The following is an 18170-nucleotide window of genomic DNA, read 5'->3' on the forward strand; positions in this document are numbered from 1 at the left end:
ATAAATGATTTAACTCAATTTTGGCTTAATATGAAAAAACTACAACTAAATTTTAGATTTTTTGGTTTTAAAGTTATATTGTTGAGCTATTATCCACCCTCTGCATTACACGGGTATAGTCAAGTACCTAATGACATTTTTGAAGGGAACCTTATTAGAAAGTTTGATCTCACTTTTACAGAAAATAATGAAATCTCTTGCTGATTTCCTTAGGAAAATTAATAATTTAAAGGTCCTGCTATAATATTTAGATTCATATCATATACTTTATGCATTACATGGTTATAATTAAGTAATGAGAGTCTTATAAGGAACATTTAATTATGATCTACTCTCTCCATTACTTGGTTATAGTTTAGTAAAGAAAATTAATAATTTAAAGGTTCTGCTATTATATTCAGATTCTATCACCTACCTAATGCATTACATGGTTATAGTTATGTAATGAGAGCCTTATAAGGAACTTTCAATTATGATCTACTCTCTCCATTACTTCGTTATAGTTTAGTAATGCAAACCTTATACTCTGCAAACACTTTTCTCTGTACTCACCTGCATCCGAACTTGTGGCCTGTATCGTACCCACCACACTGCCACGTACTACATCCTCTTTGACGTAAAAATTATAACGTAATTTCTCAAATATTGGTGGTCGTTGCGTGGCATCTATAATATTGGCAAATACTAAAGCATCTTGTTGAGTTCTCAAACCGCCACCATCACTTGCCGATACATTAAGAACATGCAGAGATTGCGTGCGTGCCGATAGCATATTTGGACGATTTAGAAATATTTCACCAGTTGAACGTTCAATACGAAATAAACTGGCATCATTACCACTAACGATGCGATAAGTGATAATACCAAAACGACCAGAATCGGGATCGGTGGCAGCTACTGTTACAATCGGGGTATTTGAAGCGGTCGTAGAGGCCGTCTCACGTAAAGAAATGTTATAGTGTTGAGGAAAGAATATGGGACGATTGTCATTGATATCGGTTAGTTGTATTTTGACCATGGAAGTAGTGCTAAGGCCACCTGGAAAGACAGAGAGAGAGAGAGAGAAGGTCCGTTAATTTCCATTCACAAAGCTTTTTTATTTGCTTGCAAATTAAAATGTTTGTATAAATTTCTTTACTCACCTCTATCTGTTGCTATAATGGGAAATTCATAAACTTGTTTCTTTTCAAAATCCAACTCGCCAGCAATGCAAATTTCTCCAGTGGCCGAACGTACATTAAATTCACTAAAATACTTTGAACCCACTGATCCCATAGTGTAATTAACCATGGCATTAACACCACAATCTGGGTCATTGGCTGACACCTGAAAATAGAAAATAACATTAAAAAAAATATTAATAGTTTTTCACCAAAAATAGCAGAAATTTTATAAAATAACTTTAATTAACTTTATGACTTGCTTTTTTTACAACAATTTTCTTAATAAATTAAATATTTGTTTAAATTTTATAGTTTATATTTTTCAACTTTAAAATTAAATTTGCTTAAATGTCAAAAGTTTGCAAAAACTCTAAAAACTCCAAACAAATTCTCTGATCTTTAGATTAAGCTTAGTTTGTGTTGTAATGTTTTTATTATTTTTCTTTTAGCTGACCACACGTATTAGCAATTTTTAGTTTATTATTATATTTTTCAATTAAAATTCTTTATTATAAAAAAAAAAATTGTGGTAATACATGTTGGCCTACAAAAGTTTAATGGCTAAAAATCACATGTTGTTGTAACAATTTTTTCACGTATGATTACAATCGGTAAAAATGTTTATATGTTTTAGTAAATAGGGGGGTTTTAATAAAGTTATTTACAAATTATTATTAATAAATATGATTTTGTAAACATGATTAAACATTTTGTTTGAACAAAGTAATATTTTACAATATTTATAATTAAAAGTTATTTAAAAATGCATTAAAAAAGAGATTTTCATTGTAAAATTTATTTTCAGTGTAGAAATGTATTTTTATACCTTACACCACTTTAGTGGGGAGGGTATATTGGATTTGTGCTGATGTTTGTAACGCACAATAATATTGGTCCTATACCCACTTTAAAGTATAACAATCGGCTTAGAATCATCGGACATTAGCTACGTCCGTCTGTCTGTCTGTCCATGTAAACCTTGTAATCAAACTACAGTTCGCATTTTTAACGATGAAATTTGATACATGATTGTCTATTGTCTCAGTGACAAAGCCTACTGAAAATGGTTATGATCGGTCCATTACTTCACCTAGCCCCCATACAACTGAAACCCTGAAAAGGGCTTGTAAGCCTTGCAATCAAAGTACAGGTCGACATTTTGAAGATAATTCAAATGAAATTTTGCACATGATCTTCTATTGTACTAGAAACAAATCCTATTGAAAATGGGTAACATCGGTCCAATATTTCATCTAGCCCCATACAACTGAACCCCCAGAGTAAGGCTTTTATGTTCATAATTATGATCAATATACTCGTATCTCGACAAAAAGCTGCAAACCCAAGTTCTATACTAGCCTTCATGACCCTGATGATAGGGCCTCATTTGACCCCTATATAAACCCCAACTTAAATGCTTTATTATGAACACTAAAACACATTATAACAACATTTTATAACTGGTGTAGGGTATTATATATATACTATAACTTCTTACTTGTTGTAGGTTAAGTTAGGTTAGATTGAATGGCAGAAGTTTATTACATCTGATCCGAAGATATAAATACACATAGGCCATTATCGAACTAGTTCTACGCTCTTTTTCCTGCAAATTTGTTATGGAAAAAAACCTCAGATTTGTAGACGTAGTTCTTCTAGTATTGTTCAATCTGTGGCCTTGAGGAAAGTAATACCTAATTTCCGTAAAAGTCTGGTTATAATAAAGCAATTATTACCTAGATCATGCCATTATCTTTTCTTGTCCTATTTCAGAGTGTTGCTTATTCTGCCGTATAGTTAGGGACTTCATTTGAAAGCCCTTATATTCGGGTTTGATCTAACAGATTTTTTTCAGAACACGTTAAAGAGTTGTGTAAGTTACACTTGGGGAGTCCTTAGCTTAACTCGATATGATATACTGAAGCGACTTCTTCAATTTTCTAGTCTGTCAAGAGACAATCATTCCAATATTTGATCTAGCCCCCATACAACTGAACTCCCAGAGTAAGCTTTTAAGTTCATAATTATGTTCAATATACTCGTATCTCGGCAAAAAGCTGTAAACCCAAGTTCTATACTAGCCTTCATGACCCTGATGATAGGGCCTCATTTGACCCCTATATAAACCCCTATACGACCCCTTCGAAATATTACTTAAATGTACACAATTTTATTCAACAAAAATGGCTAAAGTATATCTGAGACAAGGTAAAATTCAACTTAAATGCCTTATTATGAACACTAAAACACATTTTTTTATAACTGGTGTAGGGTATTGTATGATCGGGCTCGCCCGACTATAACTTCTTACTTGTTGTAGGTTAAGTTAGATTAGATTGAAAGGCAGAAGTTTATTACATCTGATCCGAAGATATAAATACACATAGGCCATTATCAAACTAGTTCTACGCTCTTTTTCCTGCAAATTTTTTATGGAAAAAAACCTCAGATTTGTAGACGTAGTTCTTCTAGTATTGTTCAATATGTGGCCTTGAGGAAAGTAATACCTAATTTCCGTAAAAGTCTGGTTATAATAAAGCAATTATTACCTAGATCATGCCATTGTCTTTTCTTGTCCTCTTTCAGAGTGTTGCTTATTCTGCCGTATAGTTAGGGACTTCATTTGAAAGCCCTTATATTCGGGTTTGATCTAACAGATTTTATTCAGAACACGTTAAAGAGTTGCGTAAGTTGGGGAGTCCTTAGCTTAACTCGATATGATATACTGAAGCCACTTCTTCAATTTTCTAGTCTGTCAAGAGACAATCATTTTTTGGTTGTAAAGTAACGATAAAGTAATTATAACCTAGATCGTTTCGGTATCTTTCCTTGTCCTCTTACAGTGTGTTGCTTTTTCTGCCGTATTGATAGGGACTTCATTTCAAAGCCCCTATATTCATTCGGGCATGATCTAGCAGATTTTTTTCAGAAACATCTTTTTCAGTTTTTTTCTTGCCTATCCATAGACAACTATGGGTTGTCTTCAACCATTAAAGCCAGGTAATGATAAAGTTATTATAACATAGATCGTCCCGCTATCATTTCTTGTAATCTTTCAGAGTGTTGCTTTTTCTGCCGTATTGATAGGGACTTCATTTCAAAGCCCCTATATTCATTCGGGCATGATCTAGCAGATTTTTTTCAGAAACATCTTTTTCAATTTTTTTCTTGCCTATCCATAGACAACTATGGGTTGTCTTCAACCATTAAAGCCAGGTAATGATAAAGTTATTATAACATAGATCGTCCCGCTATCTTTTCTTGTAATCTTTCAGAGTGTTGCTTTTTCTGCCGTATTTATAGGGACTTCATTTCAAAGCCCTTATATTCGGGCTTGATCAAACAGATTTTTTCCAGAAGGCCTTTAAAAATTGTGTACTTCGGAGTGTCCATAGCTTGACTGAATATGATATGCTGGGTCGTCAACTTCAACATTCTCCTCTGTTCCAAGATAGCCAATTTTTGGTACTCAATAGCTAAGCTATGTTTTTCGCCTAACAGTTCCACCATCCTCTCTACTTCATAACTGTTGGGATTAGGTATTATGTTGTTGTTATCATTTGATAAATGTTGTGTCGAAGCAGTCATCTGAGGTTGCTTGAAACCCTATGCCGCTAGCTTGTATTGTATTATATCAACTAGGGCAAGCCATTCGCAGAGAAGTTGGAAGACCCTCTCCCTTTATCCTTGTCATTGCAGCTGTTATTACTTCCATTGTTTAATGTTATTACTGTCAGCAACCTCGATATAAACCGCCTGTTTCGGGTTATAACTTACCTAGAGTGTTTCTCATTAAAAGATGGTCCCAGATGCGAGTTAGTCAGGGCTTCAGTAAAGCAATTTTGTATGTATTTAAGTCCCTGTACCGAGACCAAGAGTCGCAGGTTATAGCATCATGGTAAAAATTTATTATATTCTACACCACTATAGTGGGGAGAGTATTATGCGTTTGTGCTGATGTTTGTAACTCACAAAAATATTGGTCCTACACCTACCTTATCGTTTCAGAATCACTTGAGTCACTTGGCTCTTCATGTAAATCTTGTGAGCAAGCTACAGTCCGCAATTTTGAAGATATTTTTATAAAATTTGTAACAAACATGTTTTTCGGCACAGGGACGAAGCCTATTGAATATGGTTGATATCGATCCATTATTTTACTTAGCCTCCATATAACCGGAACTACCGACTTGGACTTTTTAGGCCATTACAACGTCAAATTTATTACTATCTCTCTAAAAATCTGCAAAATTATGTAAAAATTCTTTAAATTCTGAACTTATTACTAAACCTACCAACCCTCCCCTTTGCTGCTGCTGCTGCGTTTGTTGCAGCTGCTGTCATTGTTAACATTTAACTTAATAGTAAATCCAACCACTGAGTGTATGATTGCTAGTTTTCAAATCTTGTATGTTTAAAATCGTAATTATTTTGTTATAAAGTTTGATTTTATTTTTTCTTTAACATTTTTTACCACAAGTTTACTTTTTTATAAATTGCCTGCTTAATTTTTTTTCGATTTTTGCATTTTGTTTTTTACTCTTGCTACATCATTTGTAAGTATAAATGTATTTTGCTTTAACTTATTGTTGCAAAAACTTACATTTTCATTTAAAATTCCAAACACACTTAAAGCAGGGGTTGGGATAAAAATGAAACGAATGGCAGCTTATTTTTTTTTTAAATGTTTTATTTCTGATTACAAATGAAGTTGTCAAAATATTTAACAGGCTAAATAATTGTGCACACACTAGAGCAATGTTGGAAGGACAGACAGATAGTTGGACTGTAATTTGAATGCATAAGAAATGTTTTTAGTATGATGTGTTTTGTTTTTTATTATGTTTTAATTTGCCAGAAAAATAAATAATAAATTTATATAATTTATTTTGATTACAAATGTTTGAAATATGAAAACTGTTCTAAATATAGAATTAACCATGAACAAAAATGTTAAGGTTGTTGTAAGAATGAACAAGATTTCTGTAAAATACTGAAAAATAATAAAAAATTCTTTGCATAACATGCAAATTTTGTTTAAGAAAAGAGAGAGAGAGAGAAGAGACATAAAGTGTTCACTCACTCATAACAACAGCTGTTTACATTTGCCTATTTAAAAGCTTACAAGTAGGCTGATGGGTAAACAGTAATAAGTCTTTAGCAGCTAATTCTATTGTAAATAGAGTTTTCTTAACAATTTTCTATAAAATATAAAAATGTTTTTACCTTTTAAACCTAATAATACTAATTACTTTCATAATCTCCTTTAAAAATTATTGATTAATCCTCTTTATTATCTTCTTTTTTCTTACAGGTTAATGACTATTGAAATTTTCTTATCCCCTTTGATTTTTCCTTACTCAAAGCATTGATGATTTTCATCCATCAATCAAAATACTATACAGAAAACCCAACAACATATTGATCATATTCATAAATGATTGACATGTAACATTTTACACATAAACATGCTCGACAACAATATACTTATACATTTAGTTTACAAACAAAAACTTGTGTCAAGAGTTGTATCATAATGTTGCAACAATATACTCAATCATCGATATGTTGGTTGGTGGTATTAAAAATCATCAATTGAAACCCCATTTGATGTTAAGAAAAGGAAACAAATATTTATTCAAGTTAGGTAAAACTTTGTTGTAAAGTGAGTATTATTCTTGCGTGAAGGGAGGGATAATACCAAAAAGATAAAATTGTTTATTGGGCAAATATTTTCGTTTGTCTTTACTTATTCAATCTGAAAAGCTCTTAACCCTAACAGAGTCGACTGTAGACTAGACAATAGACTCGATACCATAGGCTTGACTATAGGATGGACTATAGTTTAGACTATATGTCGGTTTACAGTCTAGAATATAGACTGGACTATAGTTTACACTATAGACTGATTTATAGTCTAGAGTATAGACTGAACTATAGTCTATAAAATAGATAATAGTCTTGGCTACAGATTGGACTATAATCTAGACTATAGACTGGACCATGTATATAGTCCAGCCTTGACTATAGGCTGGACTATAGGTCGGTTTATAGTCTAGACTGTAGACTGGACTACGGTCTACACTATAGACTAGACTACTCCACAGACTAGACTATAGACTGGACTATAGTTTAGACTATAGACTGGACTATAGTCTAGGCTATAGATTAATCTGTAGTCTAGAGTATAGACTGGACTATAGTCTATAAAATAGATAATAGTCTTGTCTACAGATTGGACTATAATCTAGACTATAGATATAGGTTATAGATTAATCTATAGTGTAGAATATTGACTGGACTACAGTCTATTTTATAGACTAGACTATAGACTGTTTTATAGACTAGACTAAAGTCTAGATTATGGACTGGACTAAAGTCTAGATTATGGACTGGACTAAAGTCTAGATTATGGACTGGACTAAAGTCTAGACTAAAGGCTATAAACTGAACTAGATTGGTCTATAGTCAATACTATATACTGCACTATAGACAAGATTATAGTCTAGGATACAGATCAGAGTATAATCTGGACTATAAACGGGACTGTAGTCTACACTATAGACAAGACTATAGTCTATACTATAGACCAGACTATAGCCTATACTATAGATTTGATTATAGTCTAGACTATAGACCAGATTATAGTATTGAATATAGACTGTACTATAGTCTAGACTATAGACTTGGTTATAGATTGGACTATAGTCTAAATTATAGACTGGATTATAGTCTAGACCATAGTCCAGTCTAGACTGGATTATAGACTGTTCTATAGTCTTGACTATAGACTAGCATATGGTCTAGACTATAGACTAGCCTATGGTCTAGACTATAGACTAGACTATAGACTAGACTATGGTGTAGACTATAGACTAGGCTATGGTCTATACTACAGACTGGATTATGTATAATCCATAATAAGATTGAAGTATAATCTAGACTATAAACCGGACTATAGTCTAGACTATAGACCAGACTAGTCTTGAATATACACCATACTATAGCCTTAAATATAAAGTGTAATATAGTCTAGACTATAGACTGGGTTATAGATTGGACTATAGTCTAGATTATAGACTGGGCTGTAGTCGAGACCATAGCCCAGTCTTGGCTGGTTTATAGACTCTTCTATAGTCTACATTATAGAGTGGACTCTAGTCTAGACTATAGACTAGACTATAGACTGGATTATGTTCTAGACTCTTGACTGGACTATAGTCTAGGCTTTAATTTATATAGACTAGTCTATAGTATAATCTATATACTATACTTCTTTCTCTATTATAGACAAGACTATAGCCTAGAATATGGACTGAACAATTGTCTAGGCTATAGATTGGACTATGTAATCTAGATTATTGTTTGATACATTTCTACACTAAAAAAACCTTTTTAAACAATAAATACATTACATTGTAAATTTGCTCCCACTTAGGTATTGTCTTAGCCTTATGTTCCTTTTTAATTTGTTAGTTTTTAATGAAAACTAATTAAGGAATTGTAAAAACTAGTTTAATTGGAAAGTAGTTTACTATTACACATGCCAAAAGAAGGAAAAAAAACTAAACCCTACCTTTTTCAATAACTACCAATTTTGTCGGTCAAAGTCAAATATGTACATATGTGCTAAATTTACAAACTTTTTTGTTTAAAATATCATTATGCCAACTAAGGAGGAATAAAACATTTAAAAGCTGTCAAGAAATTTCAAATTAAAATATCTGTTCAAAAAAAAAAAAATAAACAAAAAAATCTGTAACAAATGTCCTCCTCACATCTCAAATTTAACTTAGTTTTTTTGTGGCTTTGATTTTCTTTTGAACATTTCTCATTTGAACTCATTTGGCCAATTTAAGCAACAACATAAACTAAAATTAACCAAAATAAAAAGAATGAAAAACAAACCTACAACAACAAATAGTGGGCGACCGTTTAAAATTTAAAAAAGCAAATCTTTTTACAAATTTTTAGTTTTATTTACAAAAAAAAAAAACGATTTTAAATTTTGAACAAACACCAACTGAAAAAAGCAGCAAAAAAAAAATTATAAAAAGAAAGACAGCAATTTAAATGTTGTTGACAGATAATGTGGCCAACTGTGAGTGTGTGAATGTATGGATGTATGTACGGATGTGTGTTGTTAGGTATCACGGGTATCTTGGTGGTTGGTGTGGTGCCCTGTTGCTGCTGGCTGGTGACGAAGATAAAATTTTTGCACATTTTCAAATAAACAAAACAAACCAACAACAACAAGAACAACCACAGCAACAAATTAAAATTAAAATAAGAAGTTAAAAACAACAGCAGCAAATTTTAACTGAAGACGTAGTAGAAAATACTGAAATAAAACTTTATGTGTGTTAAAGGTTTAAAACGTTTAAGTTTAATGAAAGTCTTTAAACTCCTGCTGTTTTTTTTTTGTGTGCTTTTTTTTGCTCTTTTTCTTGCTGTTGTTTAAAGAGTGATGCTTAACTGCTTGAATGCTTTAAATGGTTGTTGCTGTTAAGTTGCTGTTGCCGTTGCTGCGCTTGTAAATGCATCATGATCTTAGGTTACCACAAAAGGGTAATTAGCCCAAAATCATTTCATTTGATTCCATTCGATTTGAGTGGGGTTTAACTGAAACAAACAACAACAAAAACCAACAACAACAACAAAATAAAACAAAAAAATTAACAAAGAAAGATTTGACAATTAAACAATTGTTGCTGGTTTTTGTTTCTTGTTTTACTTTTTCTTTATTTGTTTAACTGACAAAAGGGGGAAGTTGCCTTAGGCTAAAATGTTTTTAAATAATAATATAAAATTTTGATGGATTACTGCAGCAATTTGAAATGAATAATTTTATATTAAAAAATAATTTAAATAAAAGCTATAAACTACAGTATTTTATATAAACTGTACTATAGCCTGGAACATAGTCTGTTCTACAGTCTGAAATGTACTCTGAACTAAAGTCTAGTCTTTCTACAGGACTACTGTCGCTCTTTGGTATAGACTTAAGAGAGTGGACTATAATTTGGACTATAGACTGGACTGTAGACCAGACTATAAACAAGACTATAGACTAGACTAAGACTAGACTATAGACTAGACTATAGACTAGACTATAGACTAGACTAAGACTAGACTATAGACTAGACTATAGACTAGACTATAGACTAGACTATAGACTAGACTATAGACTAGACTATAGACTAGACTATAGACTAGACTATAGACTAGACTATAGACTAGACTATAGACTAGACTATAGACTAGACTATAGACTAGACTATAGACTAGACTATAGACTAGACTATAGACTAGACTATAGACTAGACTATAGACTAGACTATAGACTAGACTATAGACTAGACTATAGACTAGACTATAGACTAGACTATAGACTAGACTATAGACTAGACTATAGACTAGACTATAGACTAGACTATAGACTAGACTATAGACTAGACTATAAGACTAGACTATAGACTAGACTATATACTAACTATAGACTAGACTATAGACTAGACTATAGACTAGACTATAGACTAGACTATAGACTAGACTATAGACTAGACTATAGACTAGACTATAGACTAGACTATAGACTAGACTATAGACTAGACTATAGACTAGACTATAGACTAGACTATAGACTAGACTATAGACTAGACTATAGACTAGACTATAGACTAGACTATAGACTAGACTATAGACTAGACTATAGACTAGACTATAGACTAGACTATAGACTAGACTATAGACTAGACTATAGACTAGACTATAGACTAGACTATAGAATAGACTATAGACTAGACTATAGACTAGACTATAGACTAGACTATAGACTAGACTATAGACTAGACTATAGACTAGACTATAGACTAGACTATAGACTAGACTATAGACTAGACTATAGACTAGACTATAGACTAGACTATAGACTAGACTATAGACTAGACTATAGACTAGACTATAGACTAGACTATAGACTAGACTATAGACTAGACTATAGACTAGACTATAGACTAGACTATAGACTAGACTATAGACTAGACTATAGACTAGACTATAGACTAGACTATAGACTAGACTATAGACTAGACTATAGACTAGACTATAGACTAGACTATAGACTAGACTATAGACTAGACTATAGACTAGACTATAGACTAGACTATAGACTAGACTATAGACTAGACTATAGACTAGACTATAGACTAGACTATAGACTAGACTATAGACTAGACTATAGACTAGACTATAGACTAGACTATAGACTAGACTATAGACTAGACTATAGACTAGACTATAGACTAGACTATAGACTAGACTATAGACTAGACTATAGACTAGACTATAGACTAGACTATAGACTAGTCTATAGACTAGACTATAGACTAGACTATAGACTAGACTATAGACTAGACTATAGACTAGACTATAGACTAGACTATAGACTAGACTATAGACTAGACTATAGACTAGACTATACTAGACTATAGACTAGACTATAGACTAGACTATAGACTAGACTATAGACTAGACTATAGACTAGACTATAGACTAGACTATAGACTAGACTATAGACTAGACTATAGACTAGACTATAGACTAGACTATAGACTAGACTAGACTAGACTAGACTAGACTATAGACTAGACTATAGACTAAACTATAGACTAGACTATAGACTAGACTATAGACTAGACTATAGACTAGACTATAGACTAGACTATAGACTAGACTATAGACTAGACTATAGACTAGACTATAGACTAGACTATAGACTAGACTATAGACTAGACTATAGACTAGACTATAGACTAGACTATAGACTAGACTATAGACTAGACTATAGACTAGACTATAGACTAGACTATAGACTAGACTATAGACTAGACTATAGACTAGACTATAGACTAGACTATAGACTAGACTATAGACTAGACTATAGACTAGACTATAGACTAGACTATAGACTAGACTAGACTATAGACTAGACTATAGACTAGACTATAGACTAGACTATAGACTAGACTAGACTATAGACTAGACTATAGACTAGACTATAGACTAGACTATAGACTAGACTATAGACTAGACTAGACTATAGACTAGACTATAGACTAGACTATAGACTAGACTATAGACTAGACTAGCCTAGACTATAGCCTAGACTATAGACTGTACTATAGACTACTTCTAGACTAGACTATTAGCTGGACTATAGACTCGACTATTAGATTAGAGGATAGCCTGTTCTGTAGTCTTGGATATAGTCTGGACTATAACACTGTCTTTTCTCTGGTCTATGGTTTGAACTACAATGTGAACTATCGCTTTTGACTAGATAGAACAAAAGGAGTTTGTAACTTGGCACAAGTTTATAATTCTATAAATTCCTTTTTTTCTTGGGACACCTTCCTCTTTTAAAACTAGATAGTTAAAATATCCAAAACAATTTTAATTGATTGAATTTTAAATGTTTTTGATGTTATACAATAGTTTTAAATTAAAATGATTAGATTTGGCAAATTAAAGAAAAAAACAAAAACTATTTACAATAGAATACAAACGAAAAAACACACAAAAAATTTTAACTAAGGAAACAGTTAAATTGTTTAAATAATTTCCGCTTGTGATATAAGCTATAGACTAAATATAGTACGTATGTATGTATGTACTAGAAATGTTACAACTATAAAACTACTTTCTTATCTTAAAAAAAGAGTTTTAGAACTCTAACAACTGTCTAGAGTTGTTATGAAAAAGCCAGAACATTTGTGTTAAGGCTGCTGGCATCATTAATAATTAAACAAAGTTTTTTTTTTTAAGGAAAATATAAAGCACATTTTATTAATGATTAACACCTTTTTTATATGAATTATTTTAAACGAAAGAAGTTGCTTTTTACGTGGGCTGCCTTGATGCCAAAAGAAATCCGGAGGAAAACAGAAATATAACTTGCCACAAGATGTTGCCAGTAATTATTACACCTTTTGCAAACAACAGCAGCAGCAATAGCATTTGACTTAAAATATAGTAAATGCTATAGTTTTTGTTGTGTCTGCTGCATACAGCGGCTTTTGTAGAGGACGGTGCGCTTTTTGTATGAAGAAATGTTTCTTTTGGCGTTTTCTTATCAAACAAAACCGTTTGTGATAACATTTGACGTGTTGGTTGTTTAATATTGAAAAATGTTTTTGTAACTAAAAAGTTATTATTATTATTCTTAATACAAACTCTTCCTGTCATAATGTAGGCAAAATGTAAAAGCTAAAATTATTAACAATTAATGATGTTGACTTTTGTTATGAGACCGATAAATAGTTTAATGAAATTGCTGGAAAAATATTTTATAATAGGGTCTTGATATTATTAAGCTTAAAAGCATATTAACAAGACTAAAGCTATTTCCGTCAGGCAGCCTGTTAAATGCTTATTTAGTAAAGTGTTTTTCTATTGATGAGAGAAAACAAGTAAGAAGTTATAGTCGGGCGAGGGCGATCATATAATACCCTACACCTGTATACGAATAAAATATAATTCAGTTTTCATAATAAAGCATTTAAGTTGAATTGTACTTTGTCTCAGATATACATAAGCCATTTATTGTTTAATAAAACTGTGGATATTTAAGTAAAATTTTGATGGGGGCTTTTTATAGGGGCTAGGGTCAAATGAGGCCCTATAATTATAAAGTTCACCAGGGTCATCAAAGCTAGTATAGAACTTGGTTTTGCAGCTTTTTGTCGAGATACGAGTATATTAAACATAATTATGAACTTAAAAGCCCTATTTGGCGGGTTCAGTTGTATGGGGCCTAGGTGAAATAATGGACCGGTGTTAACCATTTTCAATAGACTTCATCTGCAGTACCATAAAAGATCATGTGTCAAATTTCATTAGATTATCTCCAAAATTGCGACCTGTAGTTTGATTACAAGGCATACAAGCTCTATTCGGGGGTTCAGTTGTATGGGGCCTAGGTGAAATAATGGACCGATGTTAACTATTTCCAATAGGCTTCGTCTGCAGTACCATAAAAGATCATGTGTCAAATTTCATTAGATTATCTCCAAAATTGCGACCTGTAGTTTGATTACAAGGCTTACAAGCTCTATTCGGGGGTTCAGTTGTATGGGGGCTAGGTGAAATAATGTACCGATGTTAACCATTTTCAATAGGCTTGGTCCCTGGGGCAATAGAATATCATGTCCCAAATTTCATTGAATTATCTTCAAAATTGCGAGTCTGTAGTCTGATTACAAGGTTTACATGGACGGACAGACGGACGGACGGACATAGCTAAATCGACTCAGAAAATGATTCATCAGCACAAACCCAATACACCCTCCCCACTAAAGTGGTGTAGGGTATAATTAATTGTAATTTTTAACACATCATCAAGCTAAATGTGCAATAATATTTTTCTTAATTTTTTAAATTTAAAAAGTATAAAGTGAAAAGCTTAAGATATGTCGAAGCTAATCCCCACATATTGAATTCCTTCATCTGTATTCATATTTTAAAATTATATTTAATATTTTTGAATATTTTTGCTTATATGTATTAAACAATCTGTAATACTTTTTGTTATAAAAAACACACCAACAGCCTTCAATCAAAGTTATAAAGGAAAAAAAAAAAACATCTGCTCTTTTTCCATTAAAATAATTTACAAAAAACTGAAAGAAAAATCAACAACATCCATTCATTTGGTTGTTTTGATTTTTTTTCAACTTAGTTGTTGTTAATCGTAGTTATGTACCATATAATCGTGTATCTAATCATGTTTTCTTGTTTGTTAGATTAGTTTTTTTAATTTTTTTCTAAAGAAAGCAAGGAAGGAAAAACACTTAAAGACACACACACACACATACACAAACAAAAAGCTTTCAATCTTTAAACATATTTTAAAAATTTTTAAATAAATCCAACCAAAAGCAAAAGAAAAATTGTAATAGAAAGAAGAAAAAAAAACAGTTTTACATAAAAACATGTTAAACGCATTATTACCTTTTAGGAAAAACAAAAAAAAAATAGCAAGAAAAAAAACCTAACAACAACAGCTATACCCTAACACGACCCTAATGCTTTTTCTACGTTTGTCTCACAGAAGAAAATGGTTAAAAGGAAACATTTTCTAAGTGACCAACAAAAAAGTAAGTGAAAAAAACAACAACACAATATTGATATGATGATGATTACAACACTCCCCACTTTCAATTGCAGCTAGCTTTAACAGCAATAAAAAAAAAAAACAAAAAAAGCCTTTCGTTGCCAGCTAACAGCAACAACATGGTTTTTAAGATAAACAATTTTGTACAAGGAATATAAAGTAAAGTGTTTGAACACGAATTTTTACGTTCATCCATCATCACAACTAGCAACAGCAACAACAACAACTACAACTACAACCACAATAGCAGTAATAATAACAAATCGACATAACCAACAACCATAACAACAACACCAACTTAAATTATAGATTGTATTGTTTATTACAACATTTGAACAGGAATCATATACAATAATAACAACAACAAGTTAGGAAAAAACGCATTCATAATCCAACGCATATTTTATTTGTTGTTGCTGTAGTACTCTCTAACAGAAACAAATGGTCAAATCACCAATACAGTGAAAACGAGAGAGAGAGAGAAAGGAGAAGAGTTAGTTAAATGCTTTAGCAGCAAAATTGTTAGAAAACAACAATCGTATCAAGCAGGAATGGAAAACTGCCTATAATTTAAACCACTCTAGAGTCTTGTCGAGTGACTCTTTCAGAGTCGTGTCATGTAACATGTCCCAAGACTAGTCTAAAGCCTAGTCTATAGTCTAGTCTATAGTCTAGTCTATAGTCTAGTCTATAGTCTAATCTATAGTCTAGTCTATAGTCTAGTCTATAGTATAGTCTATAGTATAGTCTATAGTATAGTCTATAGTATAGTCTATGGTCTAGTCTATAGTATAGTCTATTTTCTAGTATATAGTCTAGTCTATTGTCTAGTCTATAGTCTAGTCTATAGTCTATAGTCTAGTCTAGTCTAGTCTAGTCTAGTCTAGTCTAGTCTAGTCTAGTCTAGTCTAGTCTAGTCTATAGTCTAGTCTAGTCTAGTCTATAGTCTAGTCTATAGTCTAGTCTATAGTCTAGTCTATAGTCTAGTCTATAGTCTAGTCTATAGTCTAGTCTATAGTCTAGTCTATAGTCTAGTCTATAGTCTAGTCTATAGTCTAGTCTATAGTCTAGTCCATAGTCTAGTCCATAGTCTAGTCTATAGTCTAGTCTATGTCTAGTCTATAGTCTAGTCTATAGTCTAGTCTATAGTCTAGTCTATAGTCTAGTCTATAGTCTAGTCTATAGTCTAGTCTATAGTCTAGTCTATAGTCTAGTCTATAGTCTAGTCTATAGTCTAGTCTATAGTCTAGTCTATAGTCTAGTCTATAGTCTAGTCTATAGTCTAGTCTATAGTCTAGTCTATAGTCTAGTCTATAGTCTAGTCTATAGTCTAGTCTATAGTCTAGTCTATAGTCTAGTCTATAGTCTAGTCTATAGTCTAGTCTATAGTCTAGTCTATAGTCTAGTCTATAGTCTAGTCTATAGTCTAGTCTATAGTCTAGTCTATAGTCTAGTCTATAGTCTAGTCTAGTCTATAGTATAGTCTAGTTATAGTCTAGTCTATAGTCTATTCTAGTTGTCTATAGTCTAGTCTATAGTCTAGTCTATAGTCTAGTCTCTAGTCTAGTCTATAGTCTAGTCTATAGTCTAGTCTATCAGTCTAGTGTCTAGTAAGTCTATAGTCTAGTCTGTACTCTAGTCTATTGTGGTGTCTCGTTTTTATCTAACCTGGTCTCTAGTATAGTATCTTGTATGTAGATCTAATAGTGAGTTCTATATCTTAATGGTAGTAAACTTTCCATTCCTGATATATCTAACACATTCACAAAATGTTACCCAAACCCAACAACTTACCGCATGATAGTAGAAAAGTCTAAATCGAATAAAAATTTTGAAGGTAAATTCAATGTTAGGGCTTTTACTTACACAACTTGTTGCTGTAACAGCAACAACTACAACAAACGAATATAAAAAGGAAAGATTTGTTTTCCTTTTTTCTTCTTTTGCAGATTTTCGTAACATGTTTTGGAAGTTCAATGAACGCATGACTTCACTTTTCGTTACAAACTGAATGGGACAAAAGAAGAGAGTTTTTTTGAACTCCAGTAGAAATAATAATAAAAAGAGAGCAACTAATAATAATTCCCCCCAAAAAAATGCAATTCATGAATGTTTATGTTTTTAATTTTTGTTGTTGTTGGTTTGTCTTTTTTTTTTGTTTTTATTGTTAATATGTTTGACTACTTTAAGAGAAAATTTTTATCGCAAGCTTTATTTGGGCAATTTTACGTCATAATGGATACCCAAAGAAAATTTAAGTTTCGAAAATGATGAGATTTGTTGTTTAATTTTTTCGTTAGAGTTTTGAAAGATAAAGAAAGTGTGTGTTTTTAAGTTACACAGCTCGTTAGTTATTTGTTTTAGTGTGCGTAGTTGCTGGAGATTAAAAGGCAGTATTTTAAAGGAACTAAAGTGATCTTTAATTGCTTTCAGTAGATTTGTGGACTCCGTCATAGGCTAGACTTTATACTGCCAGTCTGACTAGAATATAGACTAAGATTACAGACAAGGACAATTGAATTGTATATACTATTAGGACTAGATATAGATAGTATAGACCGACTACAGACTAGACTATAGACTAGACTATAGACTAGACTATAGACTATAGACTAGACTACTGACTAGACTACTGATAGACTATAACTAGACTATAGACTAGACTATAGACTAGACTATAACTAGACTATAGACTAGCTATAGACTAGACTATAGACTAGACATAGACTAGACTATAGACTGACTATAGACTAGACTATAGACGACTAGACTAGCTATAGACTAGACTATGACTAGACGAGACTAGACTATGCTAACAAAAGTATATAGACTAT

At 32.0% G+C, this 18170-nt stretch overlaps 1 protein-coding gene across 1 annotated transcript in view; it reads right to left on the reverse strand.

The window, feature by feature from the left end:
• Positions 1-18170, reverse strand: part of LOC119606317 (protein dachsous) — a 271844-nt gene that overhangs the window by 46324 nt on the left and 207350 nt on the right. Inside the window, 2 exon segments of the mRNA XM_037959761.1 lie at positions 553-1038; positions 1143-1326. Of these exon segments, the coding sequence (XP_037815689.1) occupies positions 553-1038; positions 1143-1326 (670 nt within the window).

This window comes from Lucilia sericata, unplaced genomic scaffold (assembly GCF_015586225.1).
Source record: "Lucilia sericata isolate MDLA Ls3-8-SP2 unplaced genomic scaffold, ASM1558622v1 Contig000571F_arrow, whole genome shotgun sequence".
Classification (NCBI taxonomy): Eukaryota; Metazoa; Arthropoda; class Insecta; order Diptera; family Calliphoridae; genus Lucilia; species Lucilia sericata.